The sequence below is a fragment of the Sardina pilchardus genome, chromosome 22 (assembly GCF_963854185.1).
Source record: "Sardina pilchardus chromosome 22, fSarPil1.1, whole genome shotgun sequence".
Lineage (NCBI taxonomy): Eukaryota > Metazoa > Chordata > Actinopteri > Clupeiformes > Clupeidae > Sardina > Sardina pilchardus.
Genome location: NC_085015.1, coordinates 15,734,635 through 15,762,244, shown reverse-complemented (window position 1 = coordinate 15,762,244; position 27,610 = coordinate 15,734,635). Strand labels below are relative to the sequence as shown.

Below are 27,610 nucleotides of genomic sequence, written 5' to 3'. Positions count from 1 at the left end.
TGGTTTAGCAAATTGGGGCTTTAACGGGATTTGTACGTCACACTCCTCTATGTGTGATTTTGAAAATGTTAATCCACGCTTACTATACTGTCTGCAAACATTATTGTATCACTTTGATTTTTGCTCCCTTTTTCATGAATTCAAGCAAAATGTGTGATATTTCATCTATACACACACAAAAAGGATTATATCTCTCTGAAATGTTGTTCACAAATTTGCAAAACATCTGTGATAGTGTGCACTTCATGACTATTGCACAGATGTAGTCAAAAGAAAAATATCCGCACACTGTCTCACATGCTCCCGGTTTAATGGCAAAGTACAACGTTTAAACCACTCAGGTCTTCCGTCAGGTATCACACCTGCGTAATAAAAGAATACCTCAAAAAGCGACCAATTGAGTCAATATCGTTATCGTCGTATTGATCCCCGCGGTATTTACAACCAGACATGGCACGTAATGATGATGGCAGAGGCAGACCTGCCAGTCTTGTTGAGAGGGTGTTTCTAAGGACAATGAAAAATGGACCTGAACTGTGTTTTATTGTGAACTAAGCTTTAAAGGCCTCTCGCTCGACCATTGGGTATCTGAGGCGAGAGGCTTGTAGTGGCCCCCGCCTGACTACGTACTTCCGCTCATTTACTGTACAACTCTCTTCATACTCCGTCTGGTAAAGCTCGATCCAGCTTCGTTTACTCCGGCAGGTGCATCTCCGACCAATCAGCGAACAGAGGGCGTTCCGAAGAGCGAAGTTTCAAGCCTATCATTATGGTTGTGTTCCCCGTGGTTATCATACGTCATTACCAAACGTTAGTGATTGAACTCCAATGATTCAAACTTCAGACAAGCCTCCACAAACGAGGAAATAAACGTTTGCCAATGGATCTAGGCCAGGCTCTCTGTGAAGAAGGCTAATATAGTCAAAAAAGAGAGAAAACATCCGAGGCACTCCGATATAAGTAAAAGTCCTTCATTGTACTTTGGACCTGCATTTACTTATATCGGAGTGCCTCGGATCTTTTCACTCTTTTTTGACATGAATTCTTTTTGATCCTGATGAGCATGATTTTTTTTTTAATTTACTTTGTCACCCACTGAAGCAATCACCTTTTCTCTCTCCAAATTCAAGGCTAATATAGTGTTGCTTTATGGCATCTTTTCAGAGAGGCCTACTGAGAAACGGACTCGGTGAGGAGGTTCAGGCTTATGGCTGTGGTAGAGCATCGCATCACAAGCCTGTGGGTCGCCGCAGTGCCAGGCCTTTGCGAGGTCATCGCTCTCAGCTGTGGATGCCTGCTGGTGTCCCTGGCCACTGAGTGGCACTAATTGCCCCTGGTGTCTGTTCCTCCCGTGAGGGTGTGTTTGGGGGTATATCCCATTTCAGAGGGAGATCATGCCACGCCTGGCTAGGTGAAGGCTTCAGGTTCCTTGCCAGGCAAGTGATACAACCGCGTATGCACAGAAACAGTCATACACACACACACACACACACACAGAAACAACAAACACCCACATATACATAGACATTGATGTGGAAATACACACACAAAAACACACCAAATTAATCTAATGAATGAACTAATGTGGAACGTCCAAAAAAAAGCAAAAATTAAGTGTTCCCCCACCAATGATTTACCAGAACAGCCCTTTGAGGGTTGAGGTTGGACTCCAATGGCGGGCACATCCGATGGACGAGAGCCAGAAGCTTCCCGCTTCCCAAACTAACAAGGGAATCCCCCCCCCCCCACAAAAAAAAAAAAACGGGGGCATTCCTGAGCATGTGTCAGGCACGGTGAGGATTGCGGCGGACTCGTGCAGCAGTCTGAAGCGATACAGTGAGCCAGGAAACGAGAGCCCGAGACACATATGGCAGCTTTCAAGTCAAGGGAGCTTCCTGCCACATTGACTGAGACTGAGTAGCCCACTGAAATATGCTGAGTCATGGCTGTGTATGTATGAAATATGCTGTGTCATGGCTAGGGGTCTCAGAGGTGTCAGCAAAGCTCTGTTTAAGTATTTCACTACACAGCAGCACTATACCGAGCAGATCTGATCTGTTCTGCTTCTGCTAGGGGGAGGGAATTGAGTCAATATCGTTTGCATTGATCCCCGCGGTATTTACAACCAGACATGGCACGTAATGATGGCAGACCTGCCAGTCTTGTTGAGAGGGTGTTTCTAAGGACAATGAAAAATGGATCTGAACTGTGTTTTAATGTGAACTAAGCTTTAAAGGCCTCTCGCTCGACCAATGGGTAGCTGAGGCGAAAGGCTAGTGATCAATCTGTGATCTATCTAGCGATCACTATGATTGATACAGTATGTCCAGCCAGTGGCATTCAAGAGATGGCTCAAATCTATATGACTCAATCTAAATGTGATAACATCAGTTTTGTCAAAAACGGTAAGATTTGAATAGTCAATTTAAGCTACGCAACAACATCCTCCATAAATAATGGATATTCACAAATTAAGATGCAAATGCACAAAAGCCTCCACCACCACTTTATACTAATAAATTCCTTATACATACAGGACCCCTGTTTTCTAGAAAAAAAATCCACCATTGTAGAGCATCACACACACACACACACACACACACACACACACACACACACACATTACCATTGGTACAGTTGTCATGGGAACCTACACATGCACTTACACATTTACTGACATTGTTGCCTGTGCTGTCATGCACACCTACAATGCATTAAGCCTTGTGTTATTTCAGGATTTTACAACGGCACATCCCTACCACATAATTCAGATAGCCCAACATATCAGGATATTTGCAAATTAACATTTTTGTCAAACCTTCAAAGCAGCACAGCATTTTACTCTGAATACATTTCACATCTGAGGCGTTTACTGAGACAAGTCGAGGCTGACATGACTGAATGATTTCTGATTCCGCGCCTTGGTCAGGCAATTTCAGAGTAAACGTGCAGGAAGCTTTATTATATGAGATATTTCGAGCGACTTGCTAAAAATAGTCGGTTGTAGCCAATGCAAAAAACAAATACATAAGCGTGGACACACACACACACACACACACACACTCCGTAGCCGTACTCCACTGCGTCCGATCAATATCGCAGATGGCCATCTCCAAGGATTGAGATGCCACACCCCTCGGCGACATTTGCACTTGTCTTGTCTCGTAATTATTCGCGGCCAAAACATTCGCTGACCCTACAGAATACAGTGATCTATACAGCTGCCGGTCCGCAATCTTCAAGGGGCCAACGAGTGACAGTAGAGCCTACAGCCCATGACAGATTCCATTCGTCATCCACGCCTGTCAAAGAATATGCCTCGCTCATAAAATTTCAGCAAAACCACATCCATCGCATTCCACGATAATGATCCGAAAATAACCTATATGTATTGGAACACCCAATGCATTTATGTACCAAAATATATGGTGAAGAAGGCTGAACGAACATGAGAGCATTCCGCGCGAGTTCACTTTGCACAAGCGCAACGAATTTCGAAATGTCAAAAGGAGACAGGCTTACCTGCCCACCGTTTGGTTAGCGAGTTGTCGCATTCGATTGAACTGTTTCTTCATCTTGCAGCTTTTCTGCGTTAACCCCGATGACAAAAACTAGTCGGCATTCCTCACTGATTAACCGTCATGCGATATTCTAGACAGCTCTTTACGTGAAAGCACATCCTGGGAAAATCCACTCCATTTTAGGCTACGCAAGACATTTCTCGCAGGAAATACGAAGCTATTGGGGGAAATATTTCACAGCATTTTCTGTCCTTGGACTGCTGCTACTCCTTTTCTCTGGGATGCTGGACCAATTTCTCCTCTCCGGTCAGGATGACAGCTCAGAAGCCGACGCCGCTGCGTGGTGCACTGTGGGAGTAGTAGTTTTCCATATGAAGACACTGGCCTAGACTGAGAATGGGAAGGTCGGTGAAGATTAATCAAATGGAGTCCAAGGAAACATAAAGATAGACTGCATACATGTAAGATGTAAGATTTAGATAACATTAGAGTAGGCCTAGCCTACAAAATGCTAGCGCTCCCTTCACATTTTGGAAAATAAATGAGCGGGGATAGGTTATAGGCTAGGTTAGGCAAAGCTGCCGTTAAAACAACTTTTTTGATCACAAATGAATGCCCAATAAATATCAATTCGTGTACAGGTCTTTTAGATGTGGGAATAATAGTCGAAATGGTGCTAAATATGGACTTGCTGGTAGCCTAGGCTAAATGTATGAAAAAACAATGCAAGCATGTGCTCAACGGGCTTAAACGTTGACTGATTGATATAGCCTATTGATAGCCTATATTGATTGATTGGTTGATTGACCCAATATTCCATATTATGCCACCACAAGCTCACCTTAGTGCCAACGAGTGGCTTCCATGCGATGGCTGCGTTAATAAGCACACAGCACCACCCAGTGGAGAAAGAAAGAACAAATCAAAGGAGTTTGCCATAGGCCTAAGTCAAATCATGTCATGTAAGCTAGGTCTAAAAGCCGATCAGCATAGATGGATATATTCTGCGATAAATCCATTTATCCATACCAACATTGGAATGACAACGAGAGGAAGACTAGACATGGGCTAGTCTGGGACAAGGAGTAGCCTATGATAAAGATTTGATTTGATTTAATGACCACACAGCAAGGCTGGTGGAATTTGTTTTCAGTACAGCTATTTGGTACAGGTTCCAACATTACATTAAACATTAAACATAATAGTATAACATATAGCCTACATACAGACACATTCATACATAATACAAGGGTCGTAATCCACAATCCTCAGTGTTTAGAGTTCAGAATGTATTGAATTAAACTGGTTTTGAAGAGGATTGCTCTGGAGGTGATTGTTGTCCTGTAACGCCTCCCGGAGGGCAGTAGCTGGAAGGCATAGTGTGAATTGTGGGTGATAAGAGATTATCTTGAGTGCTCTGCGTAGTGTCAGTTCCAATTATTATCAGGCCTGACGAAGATCTGATCAAAACGTTGCCTTTTTAAATAATAAAGAACTATTTTTGAGCCATTACAGTGTGCAGACCATCACCTTTACTTTGATGCTTTCACACACACACACACACACACACACACACGTCACTCCCCTCCCCCCCAAGTGCAGCTTCATGCTTCACACATCAGATCAGCTTTTGGGCCATTAGCAATCTTTTGTACATATAATAGGCCTGCACAGTAGATCACCTGCCATAGACACTCACTTGGCCTTGAACTAGATAGAGGCAAAATTCCTGAGACTCATTCAACAATAAAAATCTTCAGTGGACCAAAAAAATCTACCTTGGCGTGTAGTGCCCAATTTAATTTAAAGTGACGTGAATATTAGTTTCCATATTAAAAATCCCAGAGGACACAAATCAATCAGCAGGAGAGAGTATGCAATATAAAAGTACTTTATTATAAATATTCGTAAAAATAGCAATTGGCACATTGACAAAACACTGGATATGGAAATCCTAATAATAGTAACATGGCAAAGGAAAAAACTTGACGTCCCTTTGGCCCATGGGAGATCACATTTGCCATTTGCCAGTTGCCCCTCCCTTCCACGCTATGACCTTGTCGATGACTTTGTCCAGGTGGTCTATGTATTGATTGCAGACCTTGGCTGTGAGTTTGTGTCGCCAGAAAAACTCTATTGCAGACATCAGTGCGTCTCTGCTCGTGGGTTTGGCCTCACAGCTAATGAACTGTTTCATTGAAGCCCACACTAACTTCATGGGGTTCAGATCCTTTGACCTAAAAACAGAAACACATGGACATGTCAGCATTGTTAGCCTATTTTCTAATCGGCCACAGTAACTTATCCAGAATACATACATATATTTTCATCATTAAAATAACTTACCCTGTCGGTGTCGGTACCCAGTTGATTCCCTCACTTTGAATGCAGGCCTGGACACTTTTTGCTGTGTGTTTCGAATCGTTGTCTGACAAAATCAAACAGGGCAAATTAGGACAAACATTCATTAAAAAAAAAAACATTAGTAGCTTAATCATCGTCACGTTGTTTTTCATGCAAATCAAGATTTGGAAAACAGATTGTTAGCAATAGCATACTTTGGAAGAATCTATGTGTAGACATCCAGAAACGCTCCCTTAAGTATGGACCGGCAACTTTTCTGATGATCTCTTCCGCGTAGAAGTGTTGATCCATTTCACCTGCGGGTGAAATAATATGTTAGCGCATTCTAACAATTTATTTTGCACAATCTTCATCTAATTCTTCATTTTGAAATATTGGGCTTAAATATTTCATCACTCACCTTCAAATAGGACAAGCGGACCAGGTCCACATCGAGAGATCCAACCCCAAACATGCATTTCGACTGGGAGTTTCACAGTTGACTCGTCAGTGAACAGAACATCATCAAACTTTTCACCAGCAGTCTTCCATTCTTGAGCTTGGATTAGACGCAAGTCTTTGGGGGTCATTGAATTTGGAATGTACCTGTAAGCAGAATTGATCAAAATGTTAGGCCTAAAGAAGGATTATGCTGAGTGACCAATTATCGCAGATAGGTCATTAATGAAGAGACGCGTGTTACCTGGGCTTCCCAAAGGTGCAGGCAAGATTCCGGATTGCTTTTCTCACCGAGCTTAAACCGATTCTCAGGTTGTGCCTTCTTTGGAGAAGCGCTTTCACCTTTTCTGCTGGTAGTTTAGCATCTGTTCTCAGGATGGAGTCTATTATTTCCATTACCTGACTGAAAGAGACACATTGTTTCAATTCATTGGATGGTAGAGCCGGTTGTTATTTTTGTTAGCATGCCAAACGTACACATTTGAGTTTATATTTAAAGAATAAAAAGTAAATTTACCTTGTTACTCTACGAGGTTTTCGTTTCCTCGTCTCCACAACAGCACGTCGGCAATGACGCCGTATAGTCAGCAAGGAAGGTCTGAGACTGGGTTGCAACCTCATGGCCAGGTGTTTGGCGATAGCGATAGTCGGCCAGCCTTCCTTCCGCAGGGTCCTGATGAGCTCACTGACGTGTGCGTTGATCACAGCCATTCCGACATCTAATGTAAGTAGAGCACCACTAGGCCTATTTATGTTGGGCGGTGGGCGTGGGGGCGTTGTAAACCCCCTCCCCTCCCCCAGAGGTTGAAAGTAACGAATTACATTTACTCAAGCACCTGTAGGCCCATTGTTTTTAGTATTTTGTATGTTCTCAGTAGTTTATAACGATTGTACTTTTAATTTTACTAAAAGCGTAACTCTCGCCAAAATGCATTCTAAGGTGTCCAAGTCAAACTTTCCTTTAAAAACGCCACTTTTAAACTTGTCCTGTTGTCGTTTTAGCATTGACAGGCAGGTGTCTATGAAGCAGGCCTTTAATTCCCTTCACACAAAACTTTTCCTCAGCTAAGATCATAAAACATAAAAACAAGCGGCCTATCCACAAAATAAATTTGAAACAAAAGGGATGAATTGACCCAAAAACACGGACAAGAGTGGCGCTTTGGATGTAGCTATAGGCTAATGTTTTTTAAATGAAAGTTTGACTCAATAGCCTACATTCACAAATGTTTTCATTCACAAAGATGGGATGGGAACTGTAATAGGAAATTCTTAGCCAAACATCTTATTTCATCACTGAGATATGCCTCAACTATTCATATTGACTTAACATAGAAAACTGCACCAAATGATCCTGTGTATCACTTTTAAAATTGTTCTCTTACTTTGCCCAAAAATTATACTCTGGTGTAGTAATGTGTAGATGTCTAATCTCACATAAGAATTGGTGTCCTACTCTCCTGTGATTATAGTAGCATATTTGTGTTCTCAAGTGATTTTGAATGTGGAGCACAATCTCAAAACCTCGCCAAAGTTAAGTCCATGAGGCAATAAGGTACATGCAGACATTTTGAGATGGTTAGTTGTCTTATTTAAGTTACAAGCTCTTAAAGTTGAGCTGAATAACACTGTATTGTAGCCTGAAGTTGTCATACTCAAGGTTCTAGTCAGAATTTGAGTCTGATACTGTTCCATTAGGCTGTGATTAGGGGTGTGAAATGGTGGAACAGAAAAGTGCACAATGCTCCAATAACGACGGCAGATTTACCTTATCATATGAATAGTCCTCGTTTGCTAATGGGTGGGCAATTATTACCTGCAGTGAAAAGTGCTTGAAATTCATGTTATACTCCTTACAAAGTTCTGCAAACATATTTACTTTCACATGATATATTTGAGAAGGATTATTTTTATGGACAATAGCATACAACCTGGAGCTTTAAATGCATTTTGATGGCATACATGACATATCCAACCGCTGGGATGAGAGTCTGGAATGTGAGTTTTTTTTTTTTTTTACAATTATACAGGAGATTGGATCACAAGTGGCTCCCCAAAACACATTCAAATACCACATGTGAAATCTTTGTCCCCCTGTGATGAGATAACCCAAGACCTTGATGCTAGTGTGGCATATATATACACATATGCATGTATATATTAGTGCTGCCGCGATTAATCGACATAATCGAACTAATCGATTATGAAAATTAGTCGACGCCAATTTTTTTAGTCGACTAAACGTTTTGCTTTTGACCCCCTATTTATTTTTGGTCTCTTGTCTCTAACGGCTGTAATGTTATTAATTCTGTTATTAACTCTACAAAAGTAGGCTGATATTGATATGAGCATATCTATATCTATGGCTATATGTCATGGCCCTTCAGTTGAGTTAAAAATAAAATGGACAAAATGGAATGGAATAAAATGGAATAAAATTGACTATTTTTTTTAAAAAAAAATAGTCGTTTAGATTAGTCGACTAATCGAAAAATTTGTTGAAAGATTAATCGTTAGAAAATCAGTCGTTAGTGGCAGCACTAGTATATATACTAAATAACAGATCATCTGCACACTTCAATACTTTATGCAAGCCTTGACAGCTTTTTCAGGTGCAAGCAATTAAGCAGAGGGGGGCGGGGCAAGGAGAACAAGCTACCAGTTGGCACCCATATGGTGCTAAGCACTTCGTCCTGCTACAGTACAGGTGTGAAGTGGGCAATACTGATACACACGCCTCTCTTTTACAGAGAGGTGGAACACACTTTCTCTCATTTCATTACCTAGTCACTCTTGAATTGAGGGAACTTGGGGGACTTTGAGCATACGCACACAAACACACACATCCACACAGTCACCATGCTGATGTCTGCGCTGCTGTTCTTGTTTGGAGTCTTCCTCCTCTTCTTCCTTTTCAGGGTGAGAAGACCCAAGAACTTTCCTCCTGGACCAAGAGCACTTCCTCTGCTGGGAACCCTGCTGGAGATCAACCCACACAACCCACTAAAGAGTTACAAGAAGGTAAATACACCCCCCCCCCACACACACACACACACACACACACATACACACACATACACAAGTAAACTATGTCAATGCTAGTCAGCAACGGTACCCTGGAGCTAGCACTCAAATAGAAAAAAAAGCATAAAGGTTGTAGCTTTCACAGAAGATATTAGATTCAGATGAGTGAATGATTGGAGCAAATTTTTGAGGGAGGACTTTTAATTTTTGAAGCTAGACTTCTAGACTTCTGCTTTTAATTGGACCTGTGATACCCCCACTTCACTTATCATAACAAAGCAGCGTGTCTAAACCCTGTGTGTTTTATTTGTATTGTTTATTTTTTCATTTGTGTGTTTATTTTTTCATGTGTGTGTGTGTGTGTGTGTGTGTGTGTGTGTAGTTGGCAGAGCGCTATGGTCCTGTCTACAGTCTGTACATTGGTCGTCGTCCTGCGGTGGTGTTGGCTGGTCAGAAGGTCATCAGAGAAGCTCTCGTCACCAGAGCCTCTCATTTTGCAGGACGACCAGATCACATGTTGATTTCTCATATCGTGGAATGCAAAGGTAAGGGCACACACACACACACACACACACACACACACACTAACACTAACTTCAACTTGATTTTGTGTGATTGCTGTATTTGCACTCGATTTCAAATGTGCTTGTCTGTATTTCAGGAGTGTCTATGGCAGATTACGGCCCTGCATGGCAAGAGCACCGACGCTTCGCCCTGACCACACTGCGGAACTTTGGGATGGGGAAGCGCTCCATGGAGGAGAGAATTCTAGAAGAAACTCAACACATCTGTGCCGAAGTGGAGAAGCATTCCGGTACCACAGCTACCACACACTTTCAATAGCATGACGAGCAGTTTTTGTCCCTTATGGGTGCCTGTTGTTTTGTGCATACTATAGAAATGTAAAGTCATTGTTTAACAAGTTTACAGTGATTTCCTGCGTATTATCCGCATTGTGTCTTATTAACTGGCCCACATATATTAACGTCATAGTTGAAGAAATTCAGCAAAATCAATGTATAAGCCACCGCTATTAGTTGGAAAATTGCGGTTGTAACTCTGAAGACAAACATCTGACACACCTGAAAGTGACCAATACCTGGATGCATCACACATACATAGTTGACTTTCAAAATATGTAATCTGAACCTGCACATCAAAGGAAAATGCAAATGCACAAGACTTTTGTGAACCCATGTCAATATCTGTTCCTGTCCTCTCTCTCTCTCTCTCTCTCTTCAATTCAATTCAATTCAATTCAAAAGTGCTTTATTGGCATGACAAATATTTAGACATTTGTATTGCCAAAGCAATTATCACTGAACATACAGGTTTAAGACATGGACATAGCAACAGACAATAATCAGAATGTAGAGATAAAACATGTTCCTAAACAGTGTCTCTCTCTCTCCCTCCCTCCCTCCCTCCTCACAGGGAAGACTATGGATCCTCAGCATCTCTTCCACTATGCCACCTGTAACATTATCTGTTCCATTCTTTTTGGATGTCGGTTTGAGAATGACGACACCTATTTTAAGAATCTCATCGTCATGATTGAAGAATTTCTTAAATTAATCTATAGCCCTTGGGCAATGGTAATTTGTACTTTATGTATTCTGTTTTCTTTTTTTAATGTTTATTTGTTCATACTATTATTCGTCAAATCAAACGTAGCTCTGCAACACTGCAGTTATATTTTGATATAGAGTATTTCAGTAATTACCTTTTAGTTCACTGCATAAGTCGCCTCTCCCCTCTTTTGTTGCATACAGCTCTATGATGTTGCTCCATTCACAAGGAATCTTCCTCTGCCGTTCAATCGGACTTTTGATGTTGTCAGACGGATCAAAGCCCACATCCTGAAGGTGATTGCCCAGCACAAAGACTCATGGGTTTCAGGCCAGCCTAGAGACCTCATCGACTGCTACCTAGATGAGCTAGAGATGGTGAGTTTGTGGAACCGTATGAGCGTGCAAATGTGATTTTTTTTTTTTTGCCACTGGTTACAGTGCCATCTAGACAATATCCAATAACTTTCTCTCTCTCGCTCTCTCTCTGAGAGAGATGTATTGCAGAGGACAGACAAAGGCACCACCTTTGAGGATAGTCAACTGGTATCCATGTTGTTTGACCTGCTGACTGCTGGGACTGACACCACCTCAAACACTCTGAGGACAACTACACTCTACCTCACGACCCACCCCCACATACAGGGTATGAGCTCAAAGTCAAACACATTGTTTCTCTATGTCAGGCTGCTGGCACCTGAATACTGGTTGTTTTTGTAAAGATATGTTGAGATTCTGAATGTGTGTATTATGTTCACATAGAACGTTGCTACCAGGAGATCGAGGAAGTGCTAGGTTCTCGTGAGCAAGTGTGCTTTGAGGATCGCCAGTCCATGCCCTACGTCCAGGCTGTGATCCATGAAGCCCAGAGAGTGGCTGATGTTACTCCTATCGGATTGTATCACAACACAACCACTGACACACACATCCATGGCTACAACATCCCCAAGGTAATGATCACAGCAAACTGCCTTGGTCACATTGTCATGTAGATGATCACTAGAGTCACAAGTTGCCACTGTGGTGTAGTGGAGCTTCAGAATAACGGCAAATAGGCCTAGTAATTTAGCTAAGAGCTTTTACTGGTAACTTCGAGCAGTAGCAAAACGTGTGTAGTATCCAACTCATACATTCTTCCTCTTCTAACGTAGAACGTGACTGCACAAGCATACATTCTGTTGCAGTGCCTCCTATAGCCTTTTTTCACCGACAGAGAACCGGCTCCGTTCCCGTTCGCGAACCAACATTTGAACCGTTCGTCGCGTTTTCACCAAACAAAAGCCGGTTCGGAACGTGGCACCTTGGTTCGGAAGTTGAACCAAAAAATAGTTGTTTTTTCCTGCGAACCGGAGTGGGCGTGTCATTGCGTCTTTCAGAGGGAAGAAGGCTAAAAGCATGAGTTTTCCTTCCTTATCAACTGTTGCCATGAGTAAACAAAACGATTCAACTAGCATTACACTGCAGACGTTGACTAGCATTTTAAACAGCTAGTTTCTGCCGTTTTTATGGGACAACTGGTCATATCATTCTCCCGTTTATGCATCTCATTAACTTTTGATTTTGCATGCACCACCCATGTTGATGACACATCCTTGGTTCTGTTCAGAACTGGTGTAAATGCGGGCTGGTTCACTAGATAGCACCACGGTTCAAAGAATTCTGAACGGCACCAGTTCAACACCAGGTTCGTTCTCGGTGAAAAAACGCCTCTAGTGGCGGATTAATAAAGCTCTGAAGCATTACAGAACACAACAGCCACTATTTCTTATTCTCTCATGCTTAGATTTCCAATTCCCTGATCTTTGCATAGTTAATCCCTACAAAGGCGAGATGCTGTGATTAGGTATTGAAGGTTATGGGTCACATGTGGTCACTTGTTTTGTTTTCATTTGTAGCACTTGCTTTTTCTCAAGTATTTCTATTTTCTCTCTCTCTCTCTCTCTCTCTCTCTCTCTCTCTCTCTCTCTCTCTCTCTCTCTCTCTCTCTCTCTCTCTCTCTCTCTCTCTAGGGCACGATGATTATTCCTCTCCTGTCCTCAGCGCTACATGAGGAGGGTCAGTGGAAGTCCCCTCATGACTTCAACCCTGAGAATTTCCTGAACGAGAGGGGGGAGTTTGTCAAGCCTGACGCCTTCATGCCCTTCTCTGCAGGTACATGTCATTAACTAGATACCCAAACCCCAATTTGATCATTCAACTGTGTAATATGGGACAAATTCTCCCATGGGCATTTTTAGCCTGCACCCTTCACTTAAATCTGTCATTTGCATGTGATGGAGGGATCTACTCGTCGTCGGGGTGGAACAACCCCAAAATCTGGGCGTTTCTTATGTATGTAACTCTTGCAAATTCTGCCACTAACTTCAGCACCTTTTTTTGCGTGCTCCTGTGGGCTGTATTAAGTTTGAGTGCTACTATAAGGTGACAACATATTGCTCAATGTCGGCAGTAGGCCTAGCTCTACATACATGTACATGGAGGTAGCACAGAACATAACACATCAACATTACAATATCAAATTTGGTGTTTAATATGCTAATATGGCTTATGTTTTCCCCCATCAAGGGGGCATACAGTATGTCCCAACATTTCCTTATCCTTGAGGCTACATTGTTAAAAAGGGAAAACTCCCTATATCTTCAGTTTTAACTTGACATGAAGTCATGATCCTATAGCCTAATTCATTCAAATCTGTCCATTTCTTTCCAACTTGACAGAAGCTTCTGTACATTTGCACAAACGTCTGCACTATTGTCGAGCGGAATAGTTTATATTCTCCTGTCTCTTGATTCATTTGTAATGGAGGCTGGTATTGTTCTGCCAGTCTCTCTACCGTATTTGACACTGCAATGCCCAAAAATGCATGTAACTGAAAAGTGTGTGACAGAAGTGCGTAAAAAAGGGCTTATGCATGATTTACGCATGAATTCGAGAGTTTGCCTCCATGAATCTGGTAATGTATGATATTGTGTTATCTGTAGGCCTATAATCTAACTTTGACTCTCTCAGGCTCCCGTATGTGTCCGGCGGAGGGGCTTGCTCGCATGGAGCTTTACCTCATCCTGGTCACATTGCTGCGTCGCTTCCGATTGGTCTGGCCAGAGGAAAGGGGTGCTCCTGATTATGACATGGCATTTGGAATCACACAGGCACCCAAACCGTTCCATGTCACTGTCCACCTGAGAGGGGACCGGAACTAATGGCTCCTCACGTAGTTTCTTTGCAAGGGTTTGTTTTTAAAGTAAAATACACATTTTGAGGTGAATATGTTTGTCAGAACAGATACATTTGTCCAAACATACATCTGAAAGGTAACTATCAGTCCAACTCCCAACATGTTTGCAGAGAACTACCTCCTCAAACTGTTTGTGAGTGTTTGAAAATGTTTGCAGAATACCCAAGGCAAACAGACAGAGCTGCAAATGTTGTCTTACGTTTGTGAATTTCAACACACCTCGAGAGCACAGACCATGGTGTTTTTGACATCATGTTAAAACGGTTCAAAAAATAAATAAAACATCTCCAGATAACATCTTTGAGGTAATTGATGATTCTACTACTGCTTTGATTACACGCAGGCTACAATATGTATTGTTAGGAAATCATAGAATGGCACACAGCATCATTATGGAAATGGTTGAATTTGTATTCTTATATCTTTCTATTGTGGGTAGCAGTCTTTTGTGTTGTACTGGGTATGGTTGCTCACAATCATAATGTAAGACACGTTGTTTCAGGTCATTGATATCTGAAACAGATCATTCCAGTCTTTGATTATGATAAAACCGCTATGATTGCGATGAAGTTCAACGCTGTTGTACTTGTAAAACACTACTGATCAGCTGCTGCAGATCGGTTTGAAGCTGGGCAACCATTCTTGCTGAAGAACTGCTTTTGTGGTGGAGGAATGATGATTTATATTGACAAATTATTGCATTTTGTTCAATTTTGTTGTGACCTTTTTAGAAATGCAATAAACAACACAGCCGCAAGCGGCAATGGCAGGCCCGAGCACCTGCGCTCCGCGACCCATGACATTTCGGAATCCAACAAAGCACTCACATGTGATGCATGTGTCAAATGCACATATTTGATGTGTGTGCTATTTGTTTTTGCCAGTTTTACACATTTGAAACACACTTCCTGTTGATGTTTTACACTGATATTCACTAGTTGCCACTAGATGGCCAAATTTCTGTCCCAGATTAGGAGAGATGTGAAGTATGATATTTTTTCCAAATTTCATGATTTGTTGCCCGTGGGAACCGTTAATTTAAAGGCAGGGGGGTTGGAGGGGGGACAAGTTGTTTGTCTTGTGGAGTTACACCTACCAAATTTTGTGCATGTAGGTGAAACTATAAGGCAACCACAGTACATCAAAATTGTTCATGTGCAATAGACCTATGAAGTTCACCTACAAAAAAGCTACCATCTTTGCCCAAATAAGGAGATCTGGTATGTTGGGATTTTTTCTATGGGAAAATAACATGGGGATTTTCAATTATCGCACCTGTTAAACTCTCAAGGGGATGATCACATTGGAAATGCAGACGTTTTTCGTTACATAGTTTTGTCCACTGCCGTCTAGTGGATACCGTGATCTTCGGCAGATGAAGACGGCACACTTTGATCTTTGCTACCCCAGAGTTAACTTACAATCCAACTTGCCATAGGCAGTTAGCTTCAATTAACTCCCGGATCTCCTTATATGGGCAAAGATGGCAGCTTTGGATCCTGTTTGTAGGCAAACTTCAGAGGTCTACAGTATTGTTCAATGCACAAAATAAAATGTGACCGTCACACATAAACTTGCTTAGTCATTAAATAAAACACACATTTCCTAAAAAATAGTTAATATAAACAAGGAATACAATTCTAAAGAGGAGGCACAGTACTCTAGCAATCATCCATAGAAATGTATGATGTTAATTTGTACTGTTGTCTTCACTTATCCCAAACAATTTCCTGGGCACGAGCCAGAGGACCAAGGAGGGATGATGCGTGCAGATAGCGTTATGATCTGCACAGTATCTGCTTCACTCTCCCTTCCTCCTCAAAAATGTTATCTTACTGAGGTAAAAGTTGAAGTGATTGAGATCCGCTTATCTACAACATTTATGCCAAGACAACATACAGACGGTTACGCCTGACTGTCAGACCCAGTTCAACAGAGGTTGTTTTAGTGGGTGAACTCCATTTAACTGCCATAACTTTTTTTTATTGCAGGAGATTGGCAGTGTGAATGAATCAAATGAATGCCACTGCTTTCTCAAACTGCTTTCTCAAAACCCTCATGTTTGAGTAATTGATGGTGGGTCTTTGAGGATTGTTGCCAGGCAACTGAGAATGAGTCTTGCACATATCTACCCTCCCGTGCAATTGAAACTTTATTCCTAAATGCACATCCCGTCTGTGATTTATTTGAAATACCTGAGTGTTCACCTTAACAATGAACTGGTCACGCAACACAGATGCCCTGTGCAAGAAGGGACAAAGTCGTCTCCACCTGCTGAGAAGACTGAGGTCTTTTTGCGTGTGCTGGTCCTTATTAAAGAGACCCTATGCAACTTTTTCATAGTCATAAAATCGCTCAGAAATCGTTGTTTTGCTTGACTGACCAGTTTCATCGAAAACAGTAATATTTCCTCCCGCCCCCAGTGTCCCTATCCTCTATTGCAACCTTGCAGTTTCTGCAGGAGACGATCGCTCTTGTTTACATCTGGAAGTCTGAGACGAGTAAGGAACAAGAAGAACCACGCTTGCAATTTATATATTTATATATAGCCTATTATGTATAAATATACACGCTAAAGCTGTCGGGGAAGCTCTGCAGAGAAATATGCAAGCATAAAACGAGCGAAAACGAAAAACGAAAAACGAAACCGATGAAATCGCCAATCCTGCATAGTTCCTCTTTAAGGATTTTTTATGACCCCGTTGTGGCATCAGTCATTTGTTTATGCTGTAGTCTGTAGGGGACCCGAGGCACCCCCATTGAAAACCTGAGTGTAGGGGGCAGGTCGAGATCAGCTCTGAGACAAACGCTCACACTTGGTATCATGTTTCAACACACTTTAAATCAATATCACACCGGAATTCTCCTTTTAATATGGTTTTGTTTATTTTAGCTTGCATAAAACACTGTCCTGCGGCTTATATGCAGAAAATTACTGTAGGCTACTACACCCATCATGTAAGAAGGAACGCTTTTGCAGGGGCCTATTGCACAAAACTAGGATAAGGGATTAACCCGGGATATCTTGGTTATCCTGGCTCAATTTATCCGTGATCCAGTTGCACAAAAGCGGGATAGGGGGCAGCAGGATATGTTATGGTATAAGTTACCATGGCGATTTATTCTGTGGAGCTAGCCTGCTCCTGACCAGGCTCACAGCCAAGATAAGTTGATTCTAATGGTAATTACATCATCTGATTGGTTCAGCTAGCTGTCATTCAAATGAGACCTCCACGTGATTTTTTTTAAAGAGCTGTAGATTCCATTTATATATTATTTGCAACACGCATTTACTCGCAAAACACAGCAGAATGTCTGCCTAATACCGGATGTCATTTAAATGCCTTATAATTAATAACATAGCCTACTCGTTGTTTGCTTCTTTTTTGACAGATGTTTGATGAATAGGCTGCTGTAGTAGCTGATTGGAAGTGGAGGGGACATTTTTCGAAGGTGTTTTGAACTAATTCGGCTTTTAAGACAAATTAAGATACTTTGTGCATCTTTGCGGTGGCAAAGCGCTTCCTAATGACGTTGCGTGCCGAGACAAGGAAGCTCTCACACACGTGGGTGCATACGTAACTTTGCATTCAGTTGATCTGCCACACCTACTCCCGCTATGTAACAGAAATAATCATGATCCCCCATCCAAAAAAGTAAAACTTTACCTCGTTGTTAGTCTATATCAAAAGCGGTTGTTTACTTTGTGTGCAAGACGCTATTTTTCGCGTCTTTTTTATTCCAACCGCGAGTTATTTGGGGGAGAACGCGAACGCGCACATACACCGAATAACTTACACCTGGCTTGATGAATCCGTGTCTGCTAATCCTGGATTGGTCTTTGTGCAACCAATTCAGCCGGTATGCTCTTGTTTAGGATTCAGTTATCGCGGCTCAGTAACTTATCCCGGATGTCTTAATTCTGCTTTTGTGCAACGGGCCCCAGGTCTTTTATTCCATCTGCCATCAGAATGCATCACACCACTCTCATGAAAATCTGTAATGTTGCTACTTAGTTTTTGTCATGACTTCTGGACTTCAATACCTTCATGTTCATTTTCCACTGATATGAAGTTTTTCACCATCATATAGGAAGGACGAGTTGCCTTAACTTTGTTTTTGCGAGGTCTATGGCGTTTACATGCCCCTATGGCATGTTGAAATCACTGAGTGATGTTTATAGGTGTGCTGGTATGCTGGTATTCTTTTACTTCTATTTATTGTGTTTTGGGGCTGTTGTGACAAGTACATTTCCCATTTGTGGGATTTAGTAAAGTCTTATCTTATCGTATCTTATCTTATCTGATTTGCTGGAACAGTTTGTTATGTTTTTATGGTCCAGGGGCCTATTTCACAAAACCAGAGTAAGTAGATCCAAGATAAGTGACGACACACGCGGTTGACCAAGCCTGGTCAAAGTAAACATGCTAAATACGTTTCACTAATGCTGAGCGCAGATGAGTTGAGGCGGCTAGGTCAAGACAGGTGTAAGTTATTCGGTATGTGTGCGCGTTCTCGTTTCTCCCCCAAATAACTCACGGTGGGAATAAAAAAGACGCGAAAAATAGCGTCTTGCACACAAAGTGAACAACGGCTTTTGATATAGACTAACAACGAGGTAAAGTTGTACTTTTTTGGATGGGAATCATGAGTATTTCTGTTACATAGCGGGAGTAGGTGTGGCAGATCAACTGAATGCAAATTTACGTATGCACCCACGTGTGAGAGCTTCCTTGTCTCAGCACGCAACGTCATTAAGAAAGCTCTTTGCCACCGCAAAGATGCACAAAGTATGTCCTATATTATCTTAATTTGTCTTAAAGGCCGAATTAGTTGAAAACACCTTCGAAAAATGTCCCCTCCACTTCCAACCAACTACTACAGTAGGCTATTCATCAAACGTCCGTCAAAAAAGAAGCAAACAACGAGTATTATAAGGCCACCATAATTTAAATGACACCCATATGGTATAGGCAGCCATTCTGCTGTGTTTTGCGAGTAAATACAAGTAGCAAATAATATATAAATGGAATACAGCTCTTTGAAAAAATCGCATGGAGGTCTGATTTGACTGACAGCTAGCAGAACCAATCAGATAATGTAATTACCATTAGAATTAACTTAGCTTGGCTGTTAGCCTAGTCGGGAGCAGGCTAGCTTCCAAGTATAAATTCCCATGGTAACTTATATGTGATCTCTTCTGTGAAACCAAGTCAAGGCTATGTTCATCCAGGATAACCCAGTAAGTCTGTCTAAATCCCCTATCTTGGTTTTGTGAAATACCCCCCAGGTTGTTTTTGTTATTGTTTGTTGAGCCTGGCTGTCCACGGAGACCGTTTTGTTTACAGTGTATTCAGGGTACAGTTTTTTTTTAGCCTAACAAATATGACATTGCTTAGGGCACCTATTAAATTTCAAAATAATTGCAAGTATAGAGGTAACAACCAAAAATGTATTGATTTATTTTTGCACCCGTATACACATAATACCAAACAAACTGTTATGGTTTCGCCAGTGCCAGTGCTGAGTCACTGATGTTGATCTAACAAACATTCCCTCCCTCCCTCTCTCTATCCCTCCACCCCTCCCCTTTCCTCTCTCTCTATCTTTCTTCATGGGACTAAGGCTCTGTATGTTATATAAAGTCTACTTATTGCTGACCATTTAAACTGTAAGTGGAGTGACTTGTGAACACATACTCAGAGAGACAGAGAGAGAGAGAGAGAGAGTTTGCTTAGCCTATCCACATTTTTGTTTGTGCCAAGCAGCCACAGTCACCATGCTGATCTCTGTGCTGCTGTTGTGGTTTGGAGTCTTCCTTCTCTTCTTCCTTTTCAGGGTGCAAAGACCCAAGAATTTTCCTCCTGGACCCAGAGCACTTCCTCTGCTGGGGAACCTGCTGGAGATCAACCCACAACAGCCACTAAAGACTTTGCAGAAGGTAAGGAGCACCTACATAAAATGAAGCACTAAAGAGTTTCAATAAGGTAAAAATACACACACACACACACAATCCACAGGTAGGAAAACACTTCTGTTTCATTACGATTTTCTTGGGGTGCCAATCACTGTGGGTGACATACTTTTGTTTATAATTTCACTAAAATCATCTGCACCACTAACTGAACACAAATTAAAACATCCAAGCAGCACAGAACGATACATTGCAAAAACAATTTAGAGAAAGATAACACAATATTTGGTTATTGTAAGATGTCTATTGCATTTTAAAGACAAAAATAATACTTAGTTATCTGAATTATAGTCTTCATTTGACAATGTAAATGTGATGGTACACAGCTATTTGTTCAATAATGTGTGTGTGTGTGTGTGTGTGTGTGTGTGTGTGTGTGTGTGTGTTTAGTTGGCAGAACACTATGGTCCTGTCTTCAGTCTGTATGTTGGCTCTCGTCCTGCAGTGGTGTTGGCTGGTCAGAAGGTCATCAGAGAAGCTCTCGTCTCCAAAGCCACTGAGTTTGCAGGACGCCCAACTCACACGTTGAATGCTCATATACAACAAGGGGAAGGCAAGCCAACACACATATACATGCAATGACAAAGTCAAGACAAAACATGCGCACATGCAATGCAAAAAGGCAAGGGAACATATATACACACACACACACGCACACACTGATTCCTCCAATGAATTTATGCGTTCTTATGATTGCCATACATGTTCCAGATCATGTTTTGCAAAGTTGTTGGTGTGAGGCGTCACTGTGTATAACAGTATGTAAATACTGTATTTAGGTGTAATCATAGCAGATCACGGCCCTGCATGGCAAGAGCACCGGCGCTTCGCCCTGACCACGCTGCGGAACTTTGGGATGGGGAAGCGCTCCATGGAGGAGAAGATTCTAGAAGAGACCCAACACATCTGTGCCGAGATGGAGAAGCATGCAGGTATTGATTCAATAGGCAGCTTTTGTGCAACAGGGTTCAGTGTGATGCAAAACGTTTCCTTGAAGATAAAAGCTGTGGTACATCTGTCTGTGTTGATACCCATTTTACACAAAACCACCTCAATATAAGCTTTAGAAAATATTTGACTTTCTCTGGGTCAAACAGGGGTGTAGTGGTAAAATAAGAGGTGGGTAAACTAAATTTTTTTAAAAGGCATTCAGAACATGCTTAATGATGATGGAGGCTATTGCCCAATGTTTATAACTATACGGTATTAAATGGTTTATCAAGTGTTGATGAGTTGTAATTGGTGAATAAACTCGAGAGGTGGATAAACTCTATTTCTAAAATTTCAGAGGTATGTAAACTGTACTTGCAATTAGCTTCCACTACATCTCTGGAGTCAAACACTCACTTTTATCTTGCTGCAGGGAAATCCATGGATCCTCAGTATCTCTTTCACTATGCTGCCTCGGACATAATCTGTTCCATTATTTTCGGGTCAAGATTTGACTATAACAACACCTACTTCAAGAGCCTTATCGTCATCATAGTAGAACTGACAAAGTTAGCCCTCGACCCTTGGGCTATGGTACTAACTTTTTAACTTGCATTTTTTTTTTCATTGTTTGGCATAACATTTTGTATCAAAAAGACAAAATGAACGCAACAGAATCAGATATTAGTATGTTTTCTTATTCTGTTGACCTTCATATTTACGGTAAAATCACCTCTCTGTGATAACACTACCCATGAATCTCCTCTCGCTCTCTCCCAATGCAGATTTATGAGATCGCCCCTTTTGCAAGGAGTTTGCCTCTTCCCTTCAATCGAGCCTTTGCCTTAAGCAACCGACTGAAAAGCCACATACGAAAAATGATCACTGAACACAAAGACTCGTGGTCTTCAGGACAGTCACGAGACTTCATTGATAGCTATCTGGACGAGATGGAGAAAGTGAGTGTGTGGAACTGTATGATAAGGCAAACATAAATATGGGTGAAGTTTAAAAATCTACGTATTCAATTAATCAACAAAGCATCAATCAATGACATTGTAATCATAGAGATTGAAAACAAGTTGGATTGTTTTCTTGACAGAGGAAAGGTGCAAGTGACCACAATCAACAGAGAATCTCATACTGAACTGTAAGAAAACATACTGTGTATTTGTTTGTTATTTAGAGGAAAGGTAAAGGGACCACCTTTGACGATAGTCAGCTGGTAGCCACTTTGTTTGACCTTTTCATTGCTGGGACTGACACTACCTCCAATACCCTGAGGACAGCTACACTCTATCTCATGACTCATCCCCACATACAGGGTATGAGATCAAAGCCAACATTTTTTTTCTCTCTATGTCTATAGCAGCTATTTGAGATGTGTTTGTATATTTGTGTCCATATGTGCAGAGCGCTGCTACCAGGAGATCAAGGAAGTGCTGGGCTCTCGTGAGCAGGTGTGCTTTGAGGATCGCCAGTCCATGCCCTACGTCCAAGCCGTGATCCATGAATGCCAAAGACTAGCTGATACAGTTCCCCTGAGTGTGTTTCACACTACGACCACGGACACACACATCCATGGCTACAGCATCCCCAAGGTAGCACTCACTTTCAACACCACAACCGAACAAAGTGTTCTACCACCTGCCTTAACATTGACCTCTTGTTTGGCGTTAATAAAGGGCAGCTGTGGCCTACTGGTTAGGGCTTCGAGCTTGCAACTGCAGGGTTGCCGGTTCGATCAGTCCACAGCTGAAGTGCCCTTGAGCAAGGCACCTAACCCCTCACTGCTCCCCGAGCGCCGCTGTTCATAGGACTTTGTGAAAATAAATGTTTTGAGGTGCTTTTTTAACATGGGCAGGGACGGGGCAGAGCGAACATGGAGTGGTAGAGTATTCCAGAGTGCCGGAGCATTGACAGAGAAAGCACTGAGTGTAGGGGTCAGGAGGAGATCAGTGAGGCATTGTGGTGAGAGTCCATGGAGAGATTTGAAGGTGAGAATGAGGATCTTGTAGGCGATGAGTGACTTGACTGGCAACAAATGAAGCTGTTGGAGAACGGGAGTGATATGCTGCCAGGTCTTTGTGTGGGTTAGAACCCTGGCAGCTGGGTTCTGAACATACTGGAGTCTGCTAAGGGCCTGGGTGGGAAGTCCAGACAGGACACCATTGCAGTAGTCCAGGCGGGAGGTAATGAAGGCATGGATGAGTGTCTCAGTTACCGAATGTGTGAGTGAGGGCTGGAGTCGCGAGATGCTTCTGAGGTGGTAGAGGGCAGACTTGGTGACATTGTCAATGTGAGACCGGAAGGAGAGAGTGGAGTCCAGGATAACACCCAGGTTGCACACCTCAGATGGGGAAATGGAGCAGCCATCCACGACCAGGGTCAGGTCTCCAATTTTACTGAGCAGTGGTGCAGGGGCCACCACCATGAGCTCTGTCTTGTTACTGTTGAGTTTGAGTAGGTTTGTGGTCATCCATGATTTGAGTTCCTGCAGGTAGTTGACCAGTTGTGTGGATGGGAGATGGGAGGAGGGGTTGGTGCATATATAAAGCTGAGTGTCATCGGCGTAGCAGTGGAAGTTGAGTCCATCTTTACGGATAATATGACCCAGGGGTAACAAGTAAATGGTGAACAACAGAGGACCGAGCACAGAGCCCTGGGGCAGAGATGATATTTATCATTCTTTGTGTAAATGGCCCTTTAACCCTCATCTTGTCCTTGGGGTCAATTTGACCCCAAGCAATGTTTAACATCATAAAACAAATGGTTCACTTTTTTTGTTTTGCTTCAAGTTTCATGACCTTTCCTCATGTGAAGGGTACAACAGAGTAAACATGAAATTTGCACAAAAATATGTTTCCAATGTCCTGTAAAAAAAATAGTTACGGTGGTGGTATTGGGGTCAATTTGACCCCATTTTTATGAAACATGAGGAAAATGAATATTTGACACATTATGGATATTATTATTGTAATAGTATGAGAACATGTAGTTATTATCATTATTGCATATACAAGTACATATTACATATAAGTTATTTTGGCAGGTCTGAAAAAGTCCAAAAAGTCAGCCTTTGGGCTGTTGACACTGGATTGGCCATATTGACAGCCAGGGTTCCAGGGTTCATAAAGGGGTGTGGGGGGATGGGATTGTTTTGTACGGCTTTTGATGGTGGTTATTACACTCTTGTTAAGTACCTACCACAAAAAAAACTGGGTAAAAAAATATATTTTAATCATTTTTTGAGAGTTTTTTTAGCTGGGGTCAAATTGACCCCAAGGACAACGAACGTCGGTAAGATTTGAGGACAACATGAGGGTTAATCCTTGATGCCTTGGTGATTAATATCAACACATGTAAGGTAACTAATGCAATTGGATACTTGATGGTCACCATCCTGTCACTGCTTTCTTTCTCTCTCTCTCTCTCTCTCTTCAGGGCACGCTGATCATTCCTTTCCTGTCCTCAGCGCTACATGAGGAGGGTCAATGGAAGTCCCCTCATGACTTCAACCCAGAGAACTTCCTGAACGAGAAGGGGGAGTTTGTCAAACCTGATGCCTTCATGCCCTTTTCTACAGGTAGAACACTCAGTCATTCTTTCTGACATCATTGGAAATTACTACACTCCTATAACTTACTTTCAGTCTTCGATCACTGGGTTGGTTTAGAATTTTGTGGAATGTAGTCATGAAACCTATGGCTCCTTCAACAGTGCATCTTTTTTTTGTAAACAAAATGGGAGAATTCACCCCTATGAGTTACATGGTGATGCATGATATGATGGTATACAATCAGGCCTATAATTCAACTTTGATTCTCTCAGGTTCTCGTATGTGTCTGGGGGAGGGACTTGCTCGCATGGAACTCTTCCTCATCCTGGTCACGTTGCTGCGTCGCTTCCGATTGGTCTGGCCAGAAGAAAGGGGAGTGCCTGACTACAGCAAGGTGTTTGGAATCACACAGGCACCCAAACAGTACCATGTTACTGTCCACCTGAGGGAGGGAGTGAACTAATGTGTTTTTCTCTGTTGATCCACTTGAGGGCAATGAAGTGTCTGTTGCCTTTTCTAGGTTTGGGTTTCAGGCATCTATGAATGAAATTAGGGCTGAAGCAGCAGCTGCACCATAGGTGCAAGGCCCTACAGTATTGTTTTTGTACAGATGATGATGATTATTGTTATTATTATTATTATATTGATTCCTCTTGCCATCCCACATTTTGGCCTTTTTCACCATCTTGGCATGCTCTAAAACTTGATAATTTGGCAGCTACATGTGGAGTTGCTATCGCTGCTCAGAGACAGAGCTCAGACCCAGGGTGTGGCTTAGAGACTCTATCGCGCCACCTAGCACATTGTCTGTTGTGGTTGACACATACATTCATGAAAATGGACCAGATTTGGTGGGCATATGTTTTGTATTACTCTGAACAACTTTTTTTTCTTGAAACTACAGTGGGGAGAACATGTATTTGATACCATGCTAAAGTTGCCTAAAAAGAGGAATATAATGCCTTAATTCAATGCCTTAATTAAAAAAAATGAGTAAAAATCAAACTGCTAAGGACACAAATTTTCTTTGTGATTGAAGAATGTATCGTAATAAATAAATGTCCTTCCTTAAATGTTAGGGGGGAGGAAGTATTTGACCCCTATCTTAAACTCCCATAGGAGCAGGAGGATTTTTAATTATGATTTTATTTTTAAAGGCCAGCTATTTCATGGATCCAGGATATTATGCATCCTGATAAAGTTCTCTTGGCCTTTGGAATGAAAATAGCCCCACATCATCACACACCCTTCACCATAGCTAGAGATTGTCATGGTGCTTTTTCCAGAAGGCCTATTAACCTGTTTGATGCTCATTGAGCTCAATGCAAATCAAACAAGTATAGAAGTGCGGCGTAACTTTATCAAAATGCAGTGGCATAGAGGTCAAAATCAGACTAATTAACTGAGTCTTTTGTTTTGTACTGGGCATGTTTGCTCACAATCATGTAACACACATTGACACATTGTTTCAGGTAGTTGAAACAGCAAAAGTCTGAATCTAAATAAGATAATTCCTGTCTTTGATTATGAAAACCACTATGATTGGTTTGTGGTTCGTCTTAATACATGCACAATGCACATACAGGTACATGCACATACCTATGAAATGTTGTGCATGTAGGTGAAACTATATGCCAACCACAGTACGTCAAATTTGTGCAAAACGCACAAAATCCTAAATATCTCACTTCCTGTTGGGTGTGGCTAATGCAAAGTACATGAAAGTTGTTAGTCTTGGGGAGTTACACACACCTACCAAATTTGGTGTGCATAGCTTAAGGTATATGCTAACCACGAGATTAACTGACATGGGAGTTTTCACCCATGGGAATCACCTAAAAAAAAGGCAAAGTGTAACAGGATATTACCAACTATAATAATGATAATGATAATAATCCTCATTTGGTTGATGGTTTATTTGCTTACAAAATATGAGAGAACTTGGAATAAAATGTGACATGATTACACATAACCTTGCTGAGTCATTAACTAAAACACGCCTTCTAGTAGTGAGTGAACTGTGCTGAACTGTTATAACTTCATGCCTGACTGTCAGAGCCAGTTCAACAGAGTTTGTTCTAGTGAGTGAACTGTGCTGAACTGTTATAATTTTATGCCTGACTGTCAGAGCCAATTCAACAGAGTTTGTTTTAGTGTGTGAACTCTGCTGAACTGTTATAACTTTACACCTTATATCAGAGACTTTCTAATGAGGAGGCACAGTTCTCAAACAGTAATCCATAAAATTATTTGAAATTTGAGATACCCCCTTGAGATGAAGCATGTCATTTCCGAGGGGGTCCTCGAGACATAAGACAAATACAATACAGCACAAGTACATTCACACTCGCTAAAGCCTACATCAGAGACTTTCTGACAGTACTCAAACAATCATCCATAGAAATGTATGGAGTTAGTTCGTAACGTATCGTCTGTTGTCTTCACTTATCCTGAACAATTTCCTGGGCACAATCCAGAGGACCAAGGAGAGGAAATAACATGCAATTTACGTTCTGATCTGCATCCACAGGGTGCCCCTCATTTGGGCTTTTATACGTCCTCCCTTGCTCCTCAGGCCTCGATCCTCACTGATCTATACATAAAGAATGATGGGGCGAAAACAATGGGATAGTCTATCCAGTGTTAATTATAGATCAGTGGGAACACCCCTCGAGGATCGAGCATCGAGGATCGAGGAGGCATGTTGAGAAGCATCCATAGTATCTGCTTCACTCTCGCCTCCTTGTCAACAATGTTATCGTACTGAAGTGTAAAGGTCAAGTGATAGAAGTCCAACCTACTGTAGGCTACGCGTGACCCAGTTCAACAGAGTTTGTTTCAGTGAGTGAACTCTGCTGAACTGTTATAACTTTTTATTATCATAATTATTATTGCAGGAGACTCTGGCAGTGTGAATGGATCAAATTAATGCTGTCAATAACTGTTATAATAAATACATAAATAACCAACTTAATTTAGAATTAATTACTGCACATT

General features: G+C 41.7%; 3 protein-coding genes across 4 annotated transcripts in view; 2 read left to right on the top strand and 1 right to left on the bottom strand.

Annotated features, from left to right (window-relative positions):
• The window catches only part of LOC134070448 (rho GTPase-activating protein 44-like), an 83,890-nt gene extending 80,171 nt beyond the window's left edge, over window positions 1–3,719 (bottom strand). Inside the window, exon 1 of the mRNA XM_062526818.1 lies at window positions 3,523–3,719. Within this exon, the coding sequence (XP_062382802.1) occupies window positions 3,523–3,575 (53 nt within the window). The 5' untranslated portion in view covers window positions 3,576–3,719. The remainder of the gene's footprint in view (window positions 1–3,522) is intronic.
• Window positions 3,720–9,112: 5,393 nt separating this feature from the next.
• LOC134070085 (cytochrome P450 2F2-like) lies at window positions 9,113–14,359 on the top strand. 2 transcript variants are annotated; one of them, XM_062526299.1, is made up of 9 exons: window positions 9,113–9,344; window positions 9,730–9,892; window positions 10,009–10,161; window positions 10,782–10,942; window positions 11,120–11,293; window positions 11,423–11,561; window positions 11,678–11,865; window positions 12,925–13,066; window positions 13,925–14,359. In XM_062526299.1, exons 1-9 carry the CDS (start codon window positions 9,183–9,185, stop codon window positions 14,113–14,115), a joined length of 1,473 nt encoding a protein of 490 aa, XP_062382283.1. In that variant the 5' UTR covers window positions 9,113–9,182; the 3' UTR covers window positions 14,116–14,359. The 2 variants fall into 2 exon arrangements, with proteins under 2 accessions (XP_062382283.1, XP_062382282.1); XM_062526298.1 differs by having other exon boundaries at window positions 11,408–11,561.
• Window positions 14,360–19,771: 5,412 nt separating this feature from the next.
• Window positions 19,772–26,599, top strand: LOC134070087 (cytochrome P450 2F2-like). The gene is made up of 9 exons (XM_062526301.1): window positions 19,772–20,091; window positions 20,515–20,677; window positions 20,904–21,056; window positions 21,488–21,648; window positions 21,840–22,013; window positions 22,241–22,379; window positions 22,468–22,655; window positions 24,499–24,640; window positions 24,886–26,599. The coding sequence occupies exons 1-9, from the start codon at window positions 19,930–19,932 to the stop codon at window positions 25,074–25,076; spliced, it is 1,473 nt and encodes a 490-aa protein (XP_062382285.1). The 5' UTR covers window positions 19,772–19,929; the 3' UTR covers window positions 25,077–26,599.
• The last annotated feature ends 1,011 nt before the right edge of the window (window positions 26,600–27,610 follow it).